Source organism: Hyla sarda, chromosome 13 (assembly GCF_029499605.1).
Source record: "Hyla sarda isolate aHylSar1 chromosome 13, aHylSar1.hap1, whole genome shotgun sequence".
Taxonomy (NCBI): Eukaryota; Metazoa; Chordata; class Amphibia; order Anura; family Hylidae; genus Hyla; species Hyla sarda.
The window spans coordinates 2727274-2748780 of NC_079201.1; the positions used below are offsets into that span (position 1 = coordinate 2727274).

General features: G+C 38.7%; 1 protein-coding gene across 6 annotated transcripts in view; it reads right to left on the bottom strand.

Moving 5' to 3' along the window:
• Nucleotides 1-3906: 3906 nt before the first annotated feature.
• Nucleotides 3907-21507, bottom strand: part of MYOCD (myocardin) — a 37632-nt gene continuing 20031 nt past the window's right edge. For 2 of the 6 annotated variants that reach the window (XM_056549444.1, XM_056549445.1), the window contains exons 2-13: nt 16032-16087; nt 14330-14405; nt 13791-13952; nt 11566-11741; nt 8232-8360; nt 7623-7867; nt 7181-7328; nt 6073-7017; nt 5850-5978; nt 5234-5329; nt 4558-4615; nt 3907-4439 (exon numbers count right to left, since the gene is read on the bottom strand). In XM_056549444.1, coding sequence (XP_056405419.1) covers nt 3919-4439; nt 4558-4615; nt 5234-5329; nt 5850-5978; nt 6073-7017; nt 7181-7328; nt 7623-7867; nt 8232-8360; nt 11566-11741; nt 13791-13952; nt 14330-14405; nt 16032-16087 — 2741 coding nt within the window. In that variant the 3' untranslated portion in view covers nt 3907-3918. The other 4 variants (XM_056549443.1, XM_056549446.1, XM_056549448.1 and 1 more) reach the window with 4 other exon arrangements.

Genomic DNA, 21507 nt, shown 5'->3' on the forward strand with positions numbered 1-21507 from the left:
AGTCCAGGATTTGAATTTTTTTCCTGTTCAGTTCCAATAAAATGACAAAAAAAAAGTTGGTGGCCGGGAGGACTGGTTGGAGACTACTGCTCTATAAGTTAAGGCCAAACACACTTCAAGATGTGGAAGCTTAAGTCTAACCAGTTAGGTAGCACCATGATACCAGGGCAACTGAGAGGCAGAACAAAGGTGCGTAGACCTGTGATAAATGAAATGCAGAATATACCAGATCATTCTAGAAGTGATCAACACCCCAAGTAGGATTAAATATTTTTTTTTTTATAAAGCCCATAAATTATCATTTATCAAATACCTCCTTTTCTGGAACCAAATCAAATAGCATATGCTAATAAAATAAATAGGCAAAAGTATTATTATTATTTTTTATTTATAAACAAAATTGCACAAATTTGCACAAAAGGGCATAACATTTTACACAATTTCTGGAAAAAAATATACAAATACTTTTTCTTTTTAGAAAGTTACATAAAATATTTTTTCTTTACAGAGCAAGTCGGAAATTAGGAAGAACCAGAAAATGTATTTGGTATACATTTGTATAAAAAATGCTGGAAGGTGATACAGAACTGAAATTCAAATTTATATTTTTTAATAAAGTTTTTAACTTTGGAATCTTAAGGTGTAAAAACGTGGCTCTTAAAAATATTTTCAATGGCTTTTTATTGTGTTTAGAAAAAAGTAAGAGATCGAAATAAAACAAAAAAATAAATGAAAATTAAAAAGATGAGATGGTGACATCTCCATGGGCAGAGGTTTGTAAAGTTATAGGTTTTTGTTTTCCAAAAATATAACAGAAATCTAATGCATATACACATTGTTTTATATAATGTGATTAACATTTTGGAAAATATTTTTGTTAAATTCAAAATAGAAATATTTTAAGATTTTTTTTTATTTATTTAAAAACCATCAGCTGTCTTTAGAGTGGTCCTTAAACCTTGATAGTGTTCAATTAGGCTACAACCTCTCATCCAAGAAGGACTTGGTCCCCTGATACATAACATTCTCAGCATATTTCCAGTAATACCCTGATAGCTAGAATTCGTTTTTGTCCCTTTGGCGGTTAAGATTATTTTTAGATTGGGAATTACTGGATATTTACACACAAATTTAGTGTCTAGTTTTAAGCATTAAAAGGAAAGGCACGTTGTAAGACACAGAAAACAATTTTCGCTTTTCAACCTCTACATAGTGCTGGTGGGAAATTTAGTATTACAATTACAAAAAAAATAACAAAACCAAAAACTGAAACCAATCGTATGGTAAAATTTCCTTACGAGATTAACATTATATTATGCAAACATTTTTTCAACACTTTTTTCTCAAAAAAAACTTTATTAAAATAGAGCTGAAAAATCATTAAAAACATAACTCAAAACACAACACAACACTATACACAAATAAAGGGGCGGCAAGGTGTTAAAAAAGGAGAATAAACCATACGTTATTTTTTTAACTGTTATAAATCTACATTGTTTAATATTTGATATATTATTTTATGTAAGTGGAATATTATTTCCCAGATTCTCAAATGTAACCTAAACTTTTACCTGTTACTCCAAGATGTATTCACAATATAAAAAATTTGTACTTGAAGGATTAAAAAAAGACAAAAAAATCAGGTAAAAATGAGACATACTACATTATTAAGATGACAAATATAATAATTATACAAAAATGTTTTAATTCATAAAAAACAAACTTCTGGGTTTCTGGGAAATAATAAATGGAAGATTAAAGAGGTACTTCATTGAAAGACATCTTATTCCCTATCCAAAGATGCAGACACGGAGGCCAGGAAGCCGTGGTCGTTACATTGCGAAAGGCACCCTAGGGATGTCATCCATCATGCTCCCTCCCATAGACATAAATGGAGGGGGCATGGCGTCTTGGCTGTGGCCTCTCGAACCCAAGGTTCTAGACATAATGTTCAGAACACCAGGTGTCAGCACAAAAGATCGCAGGGGGTCCCAGCGGCCGGATCCCGGGATAAAATGTCTAGCAACGGAGTATCCCTTTAACTGATAAGATGTCTCCTTTTATTAATTATTTTTAGGATATAAAAATATTGGGCCATTATAAGGATGAGATTTGTTCATACTTTGCCTCTATAAAGTGCTACTTTTTGATCAATATGGAATGGCTTTTAAGTCTTTAAAATAATATTTTTCGGCACAATCGGTGATCATCCTCTATAGTATCAGTGCTCTGTGAAGGTTTCTGTACAATAAAAATAAAAGTGCTTCCCACTTCATCTACGTCTACATATTTACAGCATGCAGCCACGTTGTTCCTCTAATTTGGTGAACCTCACAACAAAAAAACAAAACAAACATACAATAATTTTCTCATATATACAGTGGAAAATGTTACAAGAATGTGCAGATTTTTTTTTGTATATTATAAATTTTCGTCCTTCTATTTGCTCCCTTACAAAATAAAAAAATAGAGCTGAACTGTCGAGAAAAAAAAATATTTAGTGTGTTTTTACATTTTCTCTTTTAAATCTTCCAGTAGCAATATACAAAGTGAGTTTCAACATCCTTATCAGTCCCTTTAAAGTGTACCTGGATGACGTCTGTGTAGTACCGCTTTTAGGCACTTTTCCCCCCCCCCCTATTTATACAGCCCATAAAACACAGATATGTACATAGACCCATACATGGATACGTATGTATAGTTGCTTAAAGGGGTACTCAGCTGCTCAGCGTTTGGAACAAACTGTTCCGAATGCTGGAGCCAGCCCCGCCCCCTCATGATGTCACACTCCCCCCTCAATGCAAGTCAATGGGAGGGGGTGTGACGGTTGTCAATGGGGCGGGGTGTGATGTCATGAGGAGGGGGCAGGGCTATCACATCACAAGCTCCTGGCACCGATTCTAAGCATTCGGAACATTTTGTTCCAAACACTGAGCATCGAAGTACCCCTTTTAATATTTGTACTGTTGTGGGATGTACATAGCCTTTTGACCTTAGTTCATTTCCAAATTCAGATTTATTTAAAAAATGTTGTGGCAATATTAGATACTTTTTCAGATATAACTATGACTGTGACTACATAGCATGACCATAAGCCAAGCTCTTGATCTTCATAATGGCAACTTTGGAAAGCCAAATATAACCCTGGATCTGCCAGGTTTCACCAGATTTTAGTTCATGGATCTTACCAGCCTGTTTGTCTCTAGAAGTTTCTAGGTAGGACCGAATAGTTACAAAATATCTTGGGCCACCTCACGTGGTTCCAACTTCCTTAGTATAGCTTACCTCAACTTTTTTGGGTAGTCTAGTCCTTTAAACCTTTTTGCAGTACCACTTTTCACCACTATTACAATAATGCAACAGCCCTCAACATAAATAAAAAATGGCTACTGAATTTCTTATTTTTAAAGCTCAGTAACAGCCATAATAGTTCTGGTACTTGTAATCCAGAAAGGAGTGGTACAACCCTTTTTCAATTTGTCCAACAGTGACTGCTTTAAGAAGACGATAGCCCCATATAAAAAGTCTCTTTTTTTTTTCTTTTTTTTGGATTTTTACCAAGAAAAGGTAAAAATTCAAGGAATGAATGAAAATATACAGATATCCTCTAAGATAGAAAACCATTGGGTGGTACTTGGGCTGTGGAGGCCACTGCTTTAGTCCTTATATACAATGGACTCCACAATTAAATAGCTGGATGTTTGTCCTTGTTTTTGTCCTGCCTTGGGTAAACAAACATGGACCAGAATGGGGCTCAAGTGCTCTATGCCACAAGATTTATGGAATTGTGTGGACTGTGGTTATTTTTGGCAACAATTAAGGCTCAAGGTATAGAATGTCCCCAAATGTCTGAGCTGGATGTTGGTAAGGACACTTTTTAACAATTTGCATTGCTTGGCCACCTCACGTGGTAGATTTTTACCACTGTTCTAAGTGCAGGTCAATTGTATTATTTAAGTTGAGATCAGTAACATCAAGGAAATCAGTGTTGAAGATACTGGGACCAGCAGTGGTGAGTGACCCCAAGCCTGTGGCCGAACTTGGTGGCGTTAAGTCCAACCACTCCATGGACTCCCAAGGTGATTCAGTAAAGCTGATATGATGAAGACCATTGTTTTCCACTGAAGATGGGGACAACTGAGTTTCCATGGAAGATAAAGAAGATTCCAACATTTCCTCAGAACCTTTTCCAGGAAACCCTTCAATCACCCGCTCAAAGTGTGGATCATCATTTCCGATTTTAAGAAGCGGTATTTCATTAGGTCTACTCATGGGGCTATGAGTGTTGAGTAAGACTTCAAGGTGGCCATCACTGTTCGAGCAGTTCTCGTATGGAAGGTGAGCGTTCGAGGTGGTCACACTTTGGTTTCCAGTTGACACATTCAGCTGACTGAGCTTCTGCCCACATGACCTCTCATCTTTGGCATTGGCTGGCATTTCTGCAAGAATATAAGTAGACACTCAGTATATCATATGACTATCTGACTATCTTATATATCCAAAAAATCTTGCCTCTCTATTGTTTATAGGCATTTTCTATAAATATTTGATTCTTACCTCCACTTTCAATCAGGACATCAAGAAGTTCATCCATCTGTTGACTCCTTGTTATTTGCTGTAGAAGGAAAACATCAAGATGATGACCATCAAGAACCATAAAAATATGTCTAGAAGGTTAAAAAGCTAAACAGTCTACAACAAGCTGATGGCAGAAAAACTCAGGGTATAGACAAAGGGTAAATGAGACCTTTCTACTGACAAATGACATGAATAATCCAAGCCTTCCCGGTATCACTGGAAGAGGAACTAAGACCAAGACTACTTAGCGTTCGTATTCTTGAAGCTTTACACATATTATCCTATCAAAATGGCAACTGGGCAGAAAATATTTCAGTAATTTTTATTTTATTTTAACAATTTAAGGTTTTAAAGCATATTTAGAGCTGCTAAATTGAAATGACTGAAGCCAAACCATTACTGTTCCACAGGGAACTGTCTAGAGATGACATCATTGGATTCCATGGTGACATTTTTGGACCAGCTGAACATGTTTCTATGCCAAAAAAAATTGACTATTCAGTTGGGTGAATAACATATAGCAACACATCATGGAGTAACAAGACTCTCATTGATATAATTAGCACAAATCTCAAATAACTTTTTTGGTGGGGGTTGGGGGATTATTTTCTACAGAAAAAATTTATGAAAAATTGGCCATTAAGCATCCTATTACCTGTCTGACTGCATCCTCATAGGAGGGAAGCTGCTTGGAAACTGTAGAGGTTGCATTACAGAAATTCGTGCCGGGAGTGGGAAGCTTTTGACCTGCCTGGGGAGATGATAGGAAATATGGGTTAATTATTTGTGTTAGAAGAAATGTCCTTCTTGGACTATAAATCCCATTCCCAGCCATAATATAACGGTCTATGAATGTGCATGGATGTCATATGTTTTATACTTATAATTCAAAGGTAATGCAACATGCTATGTGCCAGGGTGTAAATGGGGCCCCAAGTGATTGCCCCATTACACTAGTTATTGGGATCCTAGTAGGCTTACAGAAGTCTGCTGAAAGATCTTGCCTAAAGAGATGAGGTCATCCTTGAATATCAAGAAGCCATCTGGGTTAAATTTGAAGTGGGGCATTTTCTGCTCGAATTTAAGTCAAAAAGGTCCAGATTCCAGAATGATCACCATGGCAACCTCCATGCGTCATCAAACTCTCAAACTTTTTTGAGAAGGCTTATTGATTTTCTAACCATGGAATGAAGACTAATATGTTACCTCAGTGGTGCCAATGTACAAACGTGCAGCCTCAATTGCAAGACATGCATCATGCAAAGCTTTACCTTTCCTAGCACTGCTGTACTTTTTGGTGGGACTTGTTCTTTGATATTCTGCTTGTTTTCTGACTGGTCAATGTAGGATGGCTGTAGAGTGTTTTGGTTGGGTGAGTAGCAGACAGAACTTCCAGTATTCTGAAAGTTTAAGGTTAAAAGATTAGTGATAATCTAGTACCCAATATGAAAGACTGACTCCCATATGGTAGAAAATTTTTCAATGGTGCCATACCTGTGTGGTGTGAATCCGGTGGTTGACTTGTGGTGACATGCTGCGGGTATCTCCTTGTGAGCTTGGAGATACAGCCAGGTAGTGGTTATTGGGAGATGGGGGTAAACTGATGTGCTGTGGACTATTTGTAGTTCCAATGGGAGAATGTTGTGGGGAACATTGAGGACTCAGGAAAGTGGAAGAAATGACGGAATTTGGGTTGGAAGCCTCCATGCAATGGTTGTTCATCAGGCAAGGCATTGGTTGTGTTGGACACGATCCATGCTTTTCAGATACATTGTTTACCTGGGCTTTCAAAGTCATTTGCTTAGCTGCAAAGGGGCAGCTCGAGACATTTTCTTGCTTTATTGGCACTCCAAAAAAATGTTGAGATGGAAGTGTCTTGTCAAGAGACCCACAATTCCCTTTTTGCTTTTGCAGTTGCAGCCTAAGTTCCTCAACTTGTCTTTGCTCTTGTTGGAGCTTCCAGGTCAACTCATTGATGACCTTTTGCTTCTCCACCAACATTTTGTCTTTTTCAGCATCCATGCCTTCCAGTTCTACTTGGTAGCTACCACTGTTAATACTGCTCATTAGACTTTCCTCTGCACTAAGGTGGATAGGAGAAGGGTGCAGACCAAAGTGAGGAGAAGACATTGGTCCATCACTGAAGGTATCAGGCAAGGAACCATTAACAGAGAGGTCTGAGGAGGCTGGAGATATTGGTGGGGTGGAGCTGGTGCTGCCAAACTGATAGAATCCATTTGAAATGACTCCTCCCGATGGGTGGGTTTGGAAGCTTGAGTTGTTTGGATTAACAGGAAAGGTAACCGTTGTGATTTCACTAAATGATGAGACATTATTCCCGCTGCACTCCTGGAAGGGTCGTAGTCGTTCCATCAGTGAAGTTTTTGTACCAGATACAGGGAGGCCACGTATTCTTAGTTGTTGCCTCAGCTCGGACACCTTCAAAACAAGAAGAGCCATTATACATAAAAGATGTTATGACCCATTAGATGTTTTTAAACCATTGATTGAACAATAAAGTGTCTAAATATCTTTGTTGGAAAAAGTCAACCCATATAGGTATCAAAACAGTCAACTGATTGTTAGCCAACGCAAAACACACCTTCAAATCATCCAAATTAGAGGGCAATAGACCTGGTTTCATGGAGGACATATTTGCTTGGCCAGAGAACGCGGTCTTCACTGGAGACAGTGATGGGCTGCTAACCATAGATGTGTTAAGATTCCGAGTCATGTGATCATTTGGTTGCCTTAAAAACAAAATAAGTTGAAAGAAATTACAAAAAGTTTTCTCAATTGATTAGAAATAATGCGGTTGGCTTATTCTCTCAGACATCTCTTAGGATTTAAAAGAAAAATCTCAACTAAACCCATAGTTACAAGTATCATAGTTTGGGAAGTGTACTGGCACCTAAAATGACCACTCAAGTTGTAGCTCACAAATTAGTAATAATAGTAAGTATTTTTGGCCTATGACTGCTTGGTTCAAGAAGAGATGTTCATATTTGCAAACAGATGTTCTCTAGTATGGAGGTAATACGTACTTGAGATGTGGGTGGTGCATGCCTTGGTAACTGAAGTGTTGCTGCTGTTGCTGGCTTAGAATCTGCAGTTGAAGAAATAGTTGTTGCTGCTGTAGGAGCCTGGCATAGGCAGAGTCCATAGGCGGAGGAGACTTTTCAGCCTTTTGGTCCGGAGGAATGTACTGGTGATATTTTAGCTTTTTCACCTTGGGCTTGATGTCTTTAGGTTTCTTGTGCCGGTTTTTGGAATCTAATGTAGACTTGGTCTGTCAAAACAAGTTAGTGTTAACAAAAATATGAAGAAATATATAAACTTTACTAATTAACTTCATCCAAATGTAATGGGGCAGCTGTAGGGCCCTTGTTTGTTTGTTTGGTTTCACCAAAGGTACCACATTTTACGATACAGGAGTGGACAATTGGTCGATAGGTTCTGGAAAGGGCCCTTATGTGGCAACACCTGGCACCATTTTGACATTGCCTTGTGGACCATGTCTTATTAACAACCATGTGCTCAGTTGAGGCTTGTAATATTCCAAGAAAGCCACCACCAATACAAGAGGCCAACTGGAAGATCTTGGATATGGAGATTTTTTTTTTTGTAATTTACTAAAATGGTTGCTCATTCACCTTTACAGCTGCAGAACTAGAGGCTATGTGTCCTGTTGTAGACATCTGGCTTTCTGGGTGCAGGGAACATGGATGAATCTGGTGTGCGCTGCTGTCCTGTGGGTCATTTTCAGTTTCTTGGATATGATTCTAGAATGAATGAAGAAAAGATCTTATTTAGATACAGATTTCTTCCCCACTCTAACCGAGACTCCAGACGTTCCAGAGCTTTCAGACACCACACTGGGATTAGAGATGGAAAGTCTAAGGTGACAGTCGGTCAAACAGGCTGGAGATTTATTGAGGTGAATTTATATTCACATTATGGAGGCTGTGCTGAATAGCAACCTTTATTTCACCAACTATTTAGTGAAATAAGAAAGTTGTAAAAAAATATTCTTTAAATCAGTAAGAAAAAAGAGAAAAAGTCTAAAAGAAAAATAAATCTGTCGTATGAAGTTTAAAAAAAAATAAAAATAAATAAATGATTTATCATCCACTAAATATAAAGATTGCATTTAGTAAGTTATGACTAATAGTTTGATTTTTTTTTTATATATAATTATTTTTTATTATCAATGTTATTTTTATTACTTTACTATTATTATTTATTAGGAATTTATTTTTAGGATCATTTTATCAATTTATAGTATTTAACTATTCAATTATCAATTATGTTATTTTCAATAACTTGTTAATTCTGATTTGCGCTTGATACTTAATTATTTTTCCCAGATAATAAAGCATAATTTCTCTATGCAATTTTTTTTTACTCTCCTGAATAAGAGCAGACTTTTTTTGTGGCTCCTTTTTAAGTTGTAAGGCAGTTTGTACTGCTTTTCCTTTATCTTTTATTTATATGTTTAATTTATATTTAATCTTAAATTTATATGAAGATTAAATATCAGAAAAAAATAAGAATGAAATCACTTTTGTTACATTTGTTTATTTATTTTTAAGTAAACGAATTATCGCAGCTTCTTTATAATGGGGCCGACGTTCATTATGACACGTTGTAAAATTTCAGTCCAGGCCTCACGTCTATTCTCCAACACTATGAAATTGTAATAAAGTAATCCAAAAGTTGTTAAAATATGATTTGGATCCCAGAATGACAGAGGCAACAATTCTTTAATCCATTCAGTGTCTGGAAAGTGACGCGTGCATTAAGATTTCAAGGCTCAGCTGACTAGGAGAGCGAGCGGGCTGTGAACCTGGGCTTGGCAGATGCCGAATCCTAAATCTCTGGGGAATGTTTCATCTCATTCAGGATATCTGGAAATACGGTCTCACTATGGTTACTGACAGGATATTTCTTCAGGGAAATTTATAACTAAAGTTTTTGTAGTTAAAAGTAAAAAAAACAACATAAATCCCAAATAGTAGAACAAAAAAATGATATTTAATTTTTTTTAACAAGTTAGCTTTAAAATTTTGATTTTTTTTTTTTGCATTTCAATTACCTAGTACATATTTTTCTTAGTAACTGTAATTTATAATGTCTTGAGGAATAGCCCAAAAAATGTAAACATAATTAATATACATAAAATTTAAATAGATAATTTCCTAAAATTAGAATTAATAAAATTGATGAGTGGATTAAATATTACGCTCCGTTTAACTAAATTATCTTAAAATTTTGAAATAGAATTAATTTCAAATTTAATAAAACATTAACTTCAGTCTATAAAATAATAAAAACATTAATGAAAAAGAATTAAATAAATGTTATAATATAATTTAACAAAAACATTTTAATTAATAGAAAAAAGTAATAAGATAATTAGTGTTATTTTATAAATATTGAATGATATTAATCAAATTGATTAAATTAAAGAAAGAACTATTCCCATAATATTACAGTGAAAAAAAAATATTTTTATACTATGAAGAATTCTAACTATTCTAGAAAATCAACAACATTTATGTGGGTCATGGAAAAAGAAAGAATCAATTAATCATATTTTTCTTAAATTTAAATCCTTGAATATCACGTAGGTCTTTAAATGTTTTTTGCCCATGCTGCGACCAATGAGCCTCTGAGACCAATCATATTTTATTAGCAATCTGTAATTAGACGCAGCATGCAGACAATACCTTGGCCGTCTGCCCTCAGAGCCTGGAAAATCAAGGGCCGCGATGCCAAGTACACAGTGTTACATAGACAGAGGAATGAGGAGTAAGACGACTTATGCCAAAGTTCTGTCGTATCTTGGGTTAACAATCCCTCTACATAACCCAACGCAGAACATTACTATCTTCTAAAGAATGATTACAAGATGGGACATTTACCAGCCCTGTGTAATGTCAGGTGGACATTCTAAACAACATCAGGTAAAGACTTCAAGACTGTGTCTTTAGAGTTAAGTTACTGGACAAATTAATAGGTTCCACCACATTAAATGTCAACACTCAAACTATCCACTGCTAAGAATGCTCCACAACAAGCTCCAACTAGCACATCCGCCAGCTACCCCAAGAGCATATCCAGGTATTGGCATACATCCTCAAGAACATATCCGTGTGTTGGCCATTAATCTCAAGAACATGTTAAAGTGACAGTCAACAACTTCATGAACATATCCATTTATCAGCCAACCACCTCAACGACCTAGCCCTGTAACAGCCAACCACCTCAAGAACATATCAATTTGATGGCCAACCACCTTGAGAACATATTCAGACATAGTCCATCGATCTTGATAACTTATCCATGCAACAGTCAACAACCTCAAAAACATATGCATGTATCGGCTAACAATTTCATGAAAATATCCATGTGATGGCCAACCCATTAAATGAGGAGGCCTATGGTGTCCGAGAAGAATAAGTCTTCTAAAGGTTAACCAGAATAGTCATGACTGGAAAGAGCAACTGCAGCTTATAAGCAATGTTTAGGCCAACAACCCATATGTTTTAGACTCTTAATATGGAGTGTAGTGTTCTTAAGAATAAATCCACTAAAAAAGGTATGATTCAATAATATAAGTCATTGTTCAAGACAGAATGGAGCTAATATTCAATGTTTAAGCCAACAATGCGAAAAAAATATCTGAATGCACATGACTGAAGATGGTCTATGGTTTCTATAGATGACTAAAATATAATAAACTATAATAGATATTGGCTAAAAAGGCAGCTTATGGTGGAACAATTTGACCCACTTATTGCTTTAAAGTTTTTGTGAATATATTGGATAGAAGCCAACAGGCTCCAGGTTGGAGTAGAAGATGCTTCACATCCTAGGCCTCCTTATTCAGTACAGGGTCAGTAAAGTAGAATGTATATGATACAGTGTTGACTTTATGAATCAAGTAGGCCATTAAGATATGAATAAAATGGACAGACTCCCTACCTGTCTTGGAGCAGAGTCTGGAGAACTAGTGGCATCCATATTTTTGGTCTCTTGCGGAGATGAAGATGACATTCCCTGAGAATCGTTGCTTCTCTCTTGATCGAGGGACTCGTCATTGCTGCTGTCCTCTTCGAAGGCAAAGGCATCCACAGGCTTGGAGTAATTGGCTGAATTGCCTGTGAAAGAAAAAACAACAGAATTAGGATTGACCCTTTTTAAAACACTTGACCTGATGTTGATGTAAAAAGGAACACTACATGTTATCAATGTGGAGTCAGGTGACTGAATGTAGTTACTACTGCTTGAATAAGAAACCTCTGGCCTCAATCACTTCCCTCCAGAGACTTGATAACATGAGATGACTGTGGATACTAACCAGAACTCCTAATCTACAAGCAGGTGCAAGAAATCCTGATAAACTTCTTGTAGGTGACACATGATACTCAGGCCTTTGTCTGACAAACTGGTGGAAGTTATTTTTGTCATTGGGGTCATGGGGTCCATTCACATGACATGTCCTGTAACAAGAACCTGTGTGAGAACCATCAAAAAGCTTATGATGATATAATCCACCGGTCTCACTAAATTAGGATAAGAGATCTCAATATTTCGATGAAGAATATTCTAGGTAGAGCTTTGGGTGTCACATACTATTGCTGAAAATGAATGGGATGTACTCAAGTTTATAGGGTGTGTCTCTCTAAAACCAAGAATCCCAGTGCAACCAAACGTGGGCAACCCTTCTTCCATATGAACACCTTCTCCGTTAACCACTGTCCAAAAAAGACTAGAAGACACAGTTGACCCCCAGTTTTAATTCTGTAAATGTTGACATTCTTTGCAAGTTATAAGTTGTAGTGGGTATACTCTCGTCCTACATCACTATATATATATATACGTTGTCACATAACATCATAACTATTATCAATCCGGGAAGGGTCCAAAATACCAAGAGGCCACCTTAAACCCAATCCAGGTTTGCTTTCTCCAGGGAAGTACAATCAATTACCGAGAAGCTTCTCAGTTCATTGTACAATAGACTTTGTTTGTCCGCCTTTGTAGACCACCATGTCAGGACGTAATGTGACCCCCAACATTCATAAGCATTCTGCTCCTCCTCCATGGATGGCTATGAGCGCTGACAGGAAGCTGGTAAATGGGGCTGTGATATCAGCCCTCAGCTATGTGCCAGCCGAGAATGCAGACAAAGCTGCCCTCGGTTTGGAAATTATTAAGGTTTTGGCTTCGTCCACTTCACTCAAGTCGGAGAGATTACGTAAATAACTTGACTGCACTTTGCAGTGTCTAAACATTTTATCTGAAAGAGGTTAAAGCCAGCTGATCCTACTTTATAGGTTTGGACCAGTAAAGATTTAATACCACCGGGACGCTCGTAAATCATTCTAAGAGAAATGCTGTGAACAATCCAAACATTGTGAGACTTATCGTCATGAAGAAATCTATGACCTAATTCCAAACATCTCTACTACTCGGCACTAGAACAAGTAATTTTCACAAGCCTTCATGCTGGTAACTATAAGTCCCCCCTACCCTACAAGGATACTTCATATCCCTAAAAAAGTCCAATGAAATTCTGTAGAGCCAATTAACATCACCACAGTAAAAAGTATAGGGATCTAGAGATTGAAGTGAAGCTGACCATAGATACTAGATATGTGTAGACCAAACCTGCTGATTTTGGGTGGATTGGTTGCCCATCTAATGTGTATAGGATCCACGTGACTTTCCCTGATGGCAGATGTTAGGGGGAAAGAAGGTTCCGGCATGTATGATTTCACCAGCCTAATCCTTTCGTTTGCGAGGAGATTAAGTGTGACCAGAGAAGTTCTCAGAGGGGAGAAAGGCTTTGTTAGCCACTTACATGCATGAAATGCTTGTGTATGAGAGGAATCAAAAGATATGACTGTTAACCAAACAAGTGTATATGGCCACCTTCATGATAAAGTCTTTAGAATGTGAGATGAGATGTCTTCTCTGTAAAGAAACTATTTTGGAAACTTGTAAGTTGGTGGAAGACCCTGTAACAAAAATGGTCCTCTCCTGGGGAACCACCAAAGCTATCCCATCCATAAGCTTGTCACCTCTGGCTGCTGGAGGCTTTGGAGGACCCCTAACCAGGTTCCAAAGGACGCGAGGGCTTCAGGAAACTTTGGTTTGGAAAATGTTGAGTCAACTCATGCCAAGATAAAAAAAAATTTTCTTACCTTTCATTACTTCTTTCACAGTAGATTCAAGGGGAATTATATTCTTTTCCACAAGTTCTAAAGGGCCTGGTCTGAGGGCAATCCTTTCATTGAGGTCATCTGCAAGCCGAGCCCTTTTCAGTTTCATCTGAGCAGCCTGAGCCGAACTCTCAGCAGATGATTCTAGAAGGACAAGTAAAGCTCCGTGATGCATTGTGTGTGCAACCATCCTGCAGTGTCAACTTAGGTTGTAGAACTCATATTTGAAGAACTTGATGTGCTGATTCAAATATATAATTCAAATGATGGTCAATTCCAATGTTTACACTCCTGTATATAAGTAAATAAATCTCTTGTACATAGAGTTGGGGTCTCTGTTACGTTTGGGCCTATGGAAACTGGTGGTTGTTACAACAATGCAAGATAGAAATTGCCATAGAGTTTAGGGTAAGCTGGTGGCCATGCTCAACATTAACTTTTAGTACTGGGATAGTTTCTCTAAATATATTCAACAACCACATTGGTGGAATATTCCATAATTTGGCCCATATTGATCTTACCTGGTAAAATGTGCATATTAATAGGATCGGACTTTTCTGGCCTGCTTCTGACCTTGTGCTTCAAATATTCTTCACTCTACAAAAGAGTCATAGAAATATGTCAAGTGCATACAACCAAAACAAGATTATAAAATGGTGGAGAAAATCACGAGCATCATCAAGGTGCATGGTCAACATTTGACATTTGGAAAATCTGTATTAGGTCTCATTCACAATGTGTTTTTTGGAGCATGTTACTGGTACAGGTTAGGATATCAACACAGAGGTATTCTGGTGTGTACCACATTTCATGAGTTTAATAGACTGCACTTTCACTACTAGTGACTACTTTGGTCTGTTTCATGAATATATACTCTTTTAAATTATATAGAAATACAAGTCACTGGTATACCGGTAATGTACCCCAAAGATGTGATGTAACTTAGGCACCTACACATAGAACAAAATTCTAAAGATCCTTTGAGTCCTCCACGGAATAGATATTCTCCAGGTGTTTAAAGATTATAGTCAAATAGGTGCTCTGCCTTTTGGACTCCCTGTCAGAAGGGTCTACTAAAATAACCTGATCACAGGTTGTCCTCCGTAAGGGAGGACAACCTGTGATCAACCAATTATTTAACTTCTCTGCAGCACCACCAGAGGACAAACGAAGCATAACATTGTTCAAGTTGAATTTAGAGGTTGGTCTATGTAATGTATGAATGTGTTGGATCCTTCAGAAGGAAGGACCCTCTTTGTAGTGGTCCTCTGCTCTGTACTAGTATGCGAAGAACCCTCTATTAACTCATGGTGACCTAATAGGGTCTCTAAGGTTGGTTTTAGCATATGACATGAAGAATCTAAAGGACAGGTAGAACATCTGACTTTTCCAAGGTCAAAGATGTGCTCCTGTAGTTCTGAAGTTACATTGACCATTTCATTTTTCCCCCTTAAAGGGGTACTCCCGTGGAAAACTTTTTTTTTAAATCAACTGGTGCCAGAAAGTTAAACAGATTTGTAAATCTTACAGGGTACATTTAAGGTCATGGAATCTTGACTATTCATCTTCTACAACATAGAAAGTAAGGGGACATCTTTTACTTACAGGAGACCTTACAGAGGATCTACCTTAAAGGGGTATTCCGGGCAAAAACATCTTATCCCCTATAGAAAGGATAGGGGATAAAGATGTCTGATCACGGGGGGCCTGATGCTGGGACCCCCCCCCCCCCGCAATCTCCCTGCAGCAGCCTGCATTCTATGCGTAGGGAAACCGCCGCGCTTCCGAGACGGGGACATGACGTCACGCCACACCCCCTCTATTCATGTCTATGGGAGGGGGCGTTGCAGCCGTTACGCTCCCTCCCATAGAAAAGTTTGAATTCTCCCTCTGACAACTCTGCATGTTCCTAGGTTCTGGCAGCTCAGGGTCATTTAAGGAACAGAGACTTTTTGGACCTTGTAGGATTCTGGTAGAAACATCTGCAGCAGAAATCTGAGAATTTTCATGAGATTTCTTCTATGCATTTCCCCTTCTATGCCACCAATTTATACATGGTTTAAAGTTTTACAACTCTGTGCTGGATTCTTATTAGAAACCAAAGGTTTGTGTTAAAATCCACACAGAACCAGTATGAATGTGTCCTTACATTTCTTATAAGACACAGAAGAGCGTTTAGATCCGGTTACATCACAATTGATTTATGAGATAAGAATCCTCTACCTTGGCTCGCTCCAAGTTTTTCCTTTGCTCCTGGAATGCAGCTGGACTTTTGAGGGCTACAACACAAACAGAAAATGAAGACGATTAGTATAAAAATGAATATTTACATCTGTACATCTGCGCTACTGAAGGAGTCTTTGGCTCATTGTTGTTGGCCTGGGTCATGGACCATCTGTGACACCTGGAGACTATATACTATCCATCATATAGCAACTATACTATGTAAGGCAGAACTCCTCTTCTCTTCTTGTACTGTCTGGAGCTTTTTTTTTTTTTTATCTAGCTTTTCTTTTTCTTGCCTTTCTGTCTTAGAACCATCTGAACAATCTGCCATAAAGTATTTAATAGAAGATTGGTCCGGACTGAATAAATCTGATGAATACACTGCCTTAATGTCATTGATATGAGCAAGAAACAAAGGTTTAATGATGACGATTAAACAAAGGTTCAACCATGATGATATATTAGACCTTATTCAGCATATACACGAAACAACTGCTTAGAGGAAGTCATCTTTCCCACCTCCCACTTCTAAGTCATTAGAACATTTTTGCTAAACATGAAGGTTACTAGGAGCTCCATATCAAAGGGACTCTACAGTCTCACGGAAGTAGAAATTGTTGAGTCAACCAAGGATTGGACAATAACTAAAAAGGAGATCCCAACAATGCACCATGGCATTGCATACCTGGTCTGGCCATCCTGAAATGTACAAAATGCCTTGAATTCCTTATGGAACCAGAGAGCTAACTGGACCTGCACAAACCAGAGGGTGGTGGTTTGCACCTCACATTATGCTCCAGACATTAGTGGACCCGAGTTAAAGGCACCAGAAGCTGGGGGCTACGTCACAGTTCAGCCTTAAATGACATCTATTAAGAGACATTCAGGTGTTGGAAATAAAGAAGTTCACACACAGGAAGTTTTAATGATACAGCTGCCTGGCCGTGGCACTGGTTTATTTATGCTAACAGTGAAAGTCACTCGGTGTACACCACAAGAACGCTCGGATACATGTCAGCAGCAGGACAATGTTTTCTTACATAGTTATACAGCTTGAGAAAAATTGATGTTGGAAGCTTTACATTTCTACTTAACCATAAAATCTTCCTGTGTCCTTTAACCCCTTACAGGAAATCTGTCACCAGTGTCACATGCACTCACCTGTCAGTACCAACAGAAGGTCCAGGTGACACTGATGACAATGGTAGTCACCTTGTCCTGTTCTGTTGCGGCGATCTCCGGTAATCTCCTCTGTTAGCACCGCTCCAGGCACCCTAAGTGGGGCACGGGCGGAGCTTACTGCATCACCCACTGCTGTGAGACCCAGCAGAGAGTAACAGCGGCTTGGGGCATGGGCGGAGCACAGTGATGTCACTGCTGCTGCTCCCTGCTGGGTCCCGCTGTGAGAGAACAGCAGCGGTGATGCCCAGAGCGGAGCTAACGGAGGAGATTACCAAAGATTCCCGCCACAGAATGGGACAAGGTGAGTACCGTTATCATCAGTGTCACCGTTATCTGTCGGTACCAACAAGTTAGTGCAGGTGACACTGGTGAAAGATTTCCTTTAAGGACACAGACAATTTTTTTAGTTTAGTATTTTAGTTTTTCTCCTCATAATTTTTGTTTTTCTCCTCATCATGGATAGAAATTAGGCTGGGGCCAGGCCTTTAAGTCATTAGGGCGGTCCATGGCCCTGACTGACAGATCTCACTCTTATTTTTTTATAACCCTTTTTTTTAGCCCCCCTAGGGACTTAGAAAGGTCAGTGCGATACACAAGTATTAAACTGATCTACTAGTACAGCCTATGGCATGCTGTATAGTTAAATAGCTGGCATTGGAACGTTCTCCATTCTGGCAGTACCATGTAGGAAAATTTATATAAGAGTCTGCTAGGACCCCCTGCAATCTCCTGTATGGCCAACTCTCCTCGCACATGGAGTGGGGGTTGTCACACAACCTCCATGCATCTCTATGGGAGAGATACATGAGCACCAGGCCCCCCGATCAGACCCCCCACAATCAGACACTTACTTACATTTTTCTTACACGGTTCTACTCCTTTAACAGCATCATGACCTACATATATATTATGGGTGGTTAGGGTTTTTCTACAGACATGCATGAAGACCACTTCACACACATCTCCTTGAGAAAAGATCTGCCCATACGCTCTTTTTGACCTTTTTATTCTGTCCAAATATTCCTTCCACAGGGAACGCCTTGGTACCAGTGATCAAACAATTTTCTCAATGGCTTTGCTATGCTTTCCACATAAATTCTACAAGAAGTCACCTCCTATATCATAGGGTACACTGAGAAGATACAACAAAAGTATAAAGAAAAAGTTCTGTCTTATGACAAGAGCAGAATATCTTTGCAAAAAGTTATAAGCATTTGAAGCAGTCAACTACTTATAACATTTCACACATCCTTTGTATGGTCTCTGTCTTCTTATGTGGTGGTTTCTTGTTGAGTTGTTCAATGTCCATTAGGATGATAAAGCTCTAGTATACTCACGAGGCATGAGGCTACAATCCACCAGATGTTGTCGGTTCCTTCTCTGCTGAAGTCGTAACTGTAGAACTGTTAGAAGAAGAACATCAACAATGAAGACTTCCTTGGTCAGGACCAAGAACACATGTCTCCAATGAGATCTCATGCACTCTCTCTTCTGCCTACATGGCCTCTCATTGATATAGTAGGGTTAGACATCAAATATATTTGTTGGTTAACGGAGTTAATGGTGGATGATGGGGGAGGGGGGGTCAAACTTCATGCAGAACAAAATTACCAAGGATCACACCAAGAAAAGGGAACATTATTGGTTTGAGTAGACACGTGAATGCGACATGTATCTTGTCCTTACCATGAAGAACCTTAGTTGGATCATTGCTGACCCACTACATCTAGACTTTCTGAACCAGGTAAAGATTTCCTGGTATTCTTGGCTTATTTTATCCAATATTGGAGTAGGAGAAGCTCGTAACTATAAGAATGGCTTCTTCAAAAGTTTTATTGGTTCTTATCAAAGCGCCTACTAGAATACCGTCTTCTAAAATGTGTTTCAAGGTCGAATTCAACTTTTGCTTTAAAGGTTTCTCCGAAGCCCAATGCTGGTGGGTGATCTGTGGTCTTCACCTGCCTTAATTCTAGTTAGAATGACTTGGGCTTCAGCCCCCGATACAGAAGTCATAGGGCAAGTGGACATGTGCAGAGTAGGGGCTTCATTTTCCAGGCTTTGTGTTGCCTTTGTGTCTTGGAAGGAAATGTTCTTCATATCTAACTAGGAACAGATGAACGTAAAGTGGTGACAGCTGCTGGAAATAGCAGAAGTCATAGATTATATATAAAAGGTTCAATAGTGACTGAGAACAAGAGGCTCTACTGAGGATGTGCAGAAGACACGTGTGCAGGTGAAAACTCTACTTGGTAAGTCCAAAGTGTAATGGGACCTAGAGACAGTAGTTGGGTCAAATGTGGATGATGGATCAACCATGTCTGCCGGCAGTGTCAGGACCCATTGCCCATGCTACATTATCAAAGGGAAATGTTCTGCTGCCGGCCAAGACCAGATGTTACTGTGAGTTTATTCTAGAGATGTTGATCAAAGGCATTACAGTCCTATAGACAAGGCTGATTTCCTTCTTCCTATAGGCGTATGGTGACCACCTGCCATATTATACATTATATGATATCAACTCGGAATTATGGAGAATATTTGTCTAGACTATTCAAACACAATATGTGATGTGGAGCGTACAGCCAAATATACCTGAATACAACACCGCCGCAAGATAGACTAAGACCAGGTTATAGCAGATGTACATGTATACACCAGATAATACCCGGGTTATACCAGCATGGTCCATATCACTATATACAGGAGATATATAGAACTTATACCAGCTGTATATATATATGTATATATATATATATATAGAAAGGTGGAGCGGAAAATCCGATCACAGAAAAGTGGAACTTCTGAAGGAGCGCAGACCTCTCTTTTTGCTAATGTGGTGTGTACATGAGATAAGCTCCAATGAGCTTATCTCATGTACACACCACATTAGCAAAAAGAGAGGTCTGCGCTCCTTCAGAAGTTCCACTTTTCTGTGATCGGATTTTCCGCTCCACCTTTCTATTGATGTGCTGGACCCTGTTACCCAGAGCCCAGAGGAACCTGGATGCTGCGACCCCTCTCCAATCTCTAAGTGACTACAGGTGTTATGCTCTGAGCATAACACCGTAAGGTAAGGGACCACCCTGCTGGCCCATTTATCTAACCACCTACACACGAAGTTATCTTGGTTACCTGCACGAGTTGCGCACCGTTTTCTTTCTTGTATCCTATATATATATATATATATATATATATATATATATATGTGCACACAGTATATAGCCAGGTTATACCAACATGGTCCATATCACTATATAAAGAAGATGCTTGTTGGTTTAAAGGAGGATTTTAAGGCCTCTATAACTTTATTCCTTCTTGGTCCAATCTAGATCCCACCCCAAGAAATAGGAGAGGACTAAGCTTGATGGACCCCATAACCCCAGCCCCTCCTCCACCTCTGCTTTGTGATTCCTAGTGAAGGAAACAATGGATACCATGAAGCCTCATCAGAAGTACATGGAGATTGTGGGGGAGACACCAGGTCTCATAGTCAGTGGTAACAATGGTTTATCTGGAGAACATGATGGATGAGAGATCGAATCTGCCAAGGACACAGCCAAGATGGCGGTGGAAATGACTTATTTGGGCACCCTCAATGTGTTTAGATTCTTCTCCTGAGATAATGGTTTATTTTCAGCAGTTGATCATGTATAATCTCCAGGATTGTATACACAGTGATCTCTCCCTCCGATGGGTCAGAGTGACCCTGCTATAGGGCTATTTCTGGAGTGACATCATGGTCAGATGATGAGGGGCTCATCCATATGGAATGTGACCAGAGATAAGACTAGGTCCTGCCTAGCCTGCCATGTTATGGTGTGGCAAATACCCAAAGCTTTGTATAACTGTAAGGTTCCTTTAGACAATTCCATAATGGTGGATACATGATACAGAGACTCAGCAGATGACATCACACATGACAGTATTAGATAAAACGCTCAACAATAACACAATCCGGAGATCAGTAAAAAACAGCAAATAAATCACAAGTGACAAGAAAACGCAAAACTGAGTTCTAATATATAGCAGATGAGAAACTAAACTCTGTCTGCTCCGGCACTTGTCAAACAGGAACAGATTACACGCTAGCTTTACGCCACCTTGTGGCCACTCTTCATGAACGTTAGTCAATTACTGCCACATGTACAAGATCTATCTACTATAATACTGCTCCTATATACAAGAATATAACTACTATAATACTGCTCCTACATACAAGAATATAACTATTCTAATACTGCTCCTATATACAAGAATATAACTACTATAATACTGCTTCTATATACAAGAA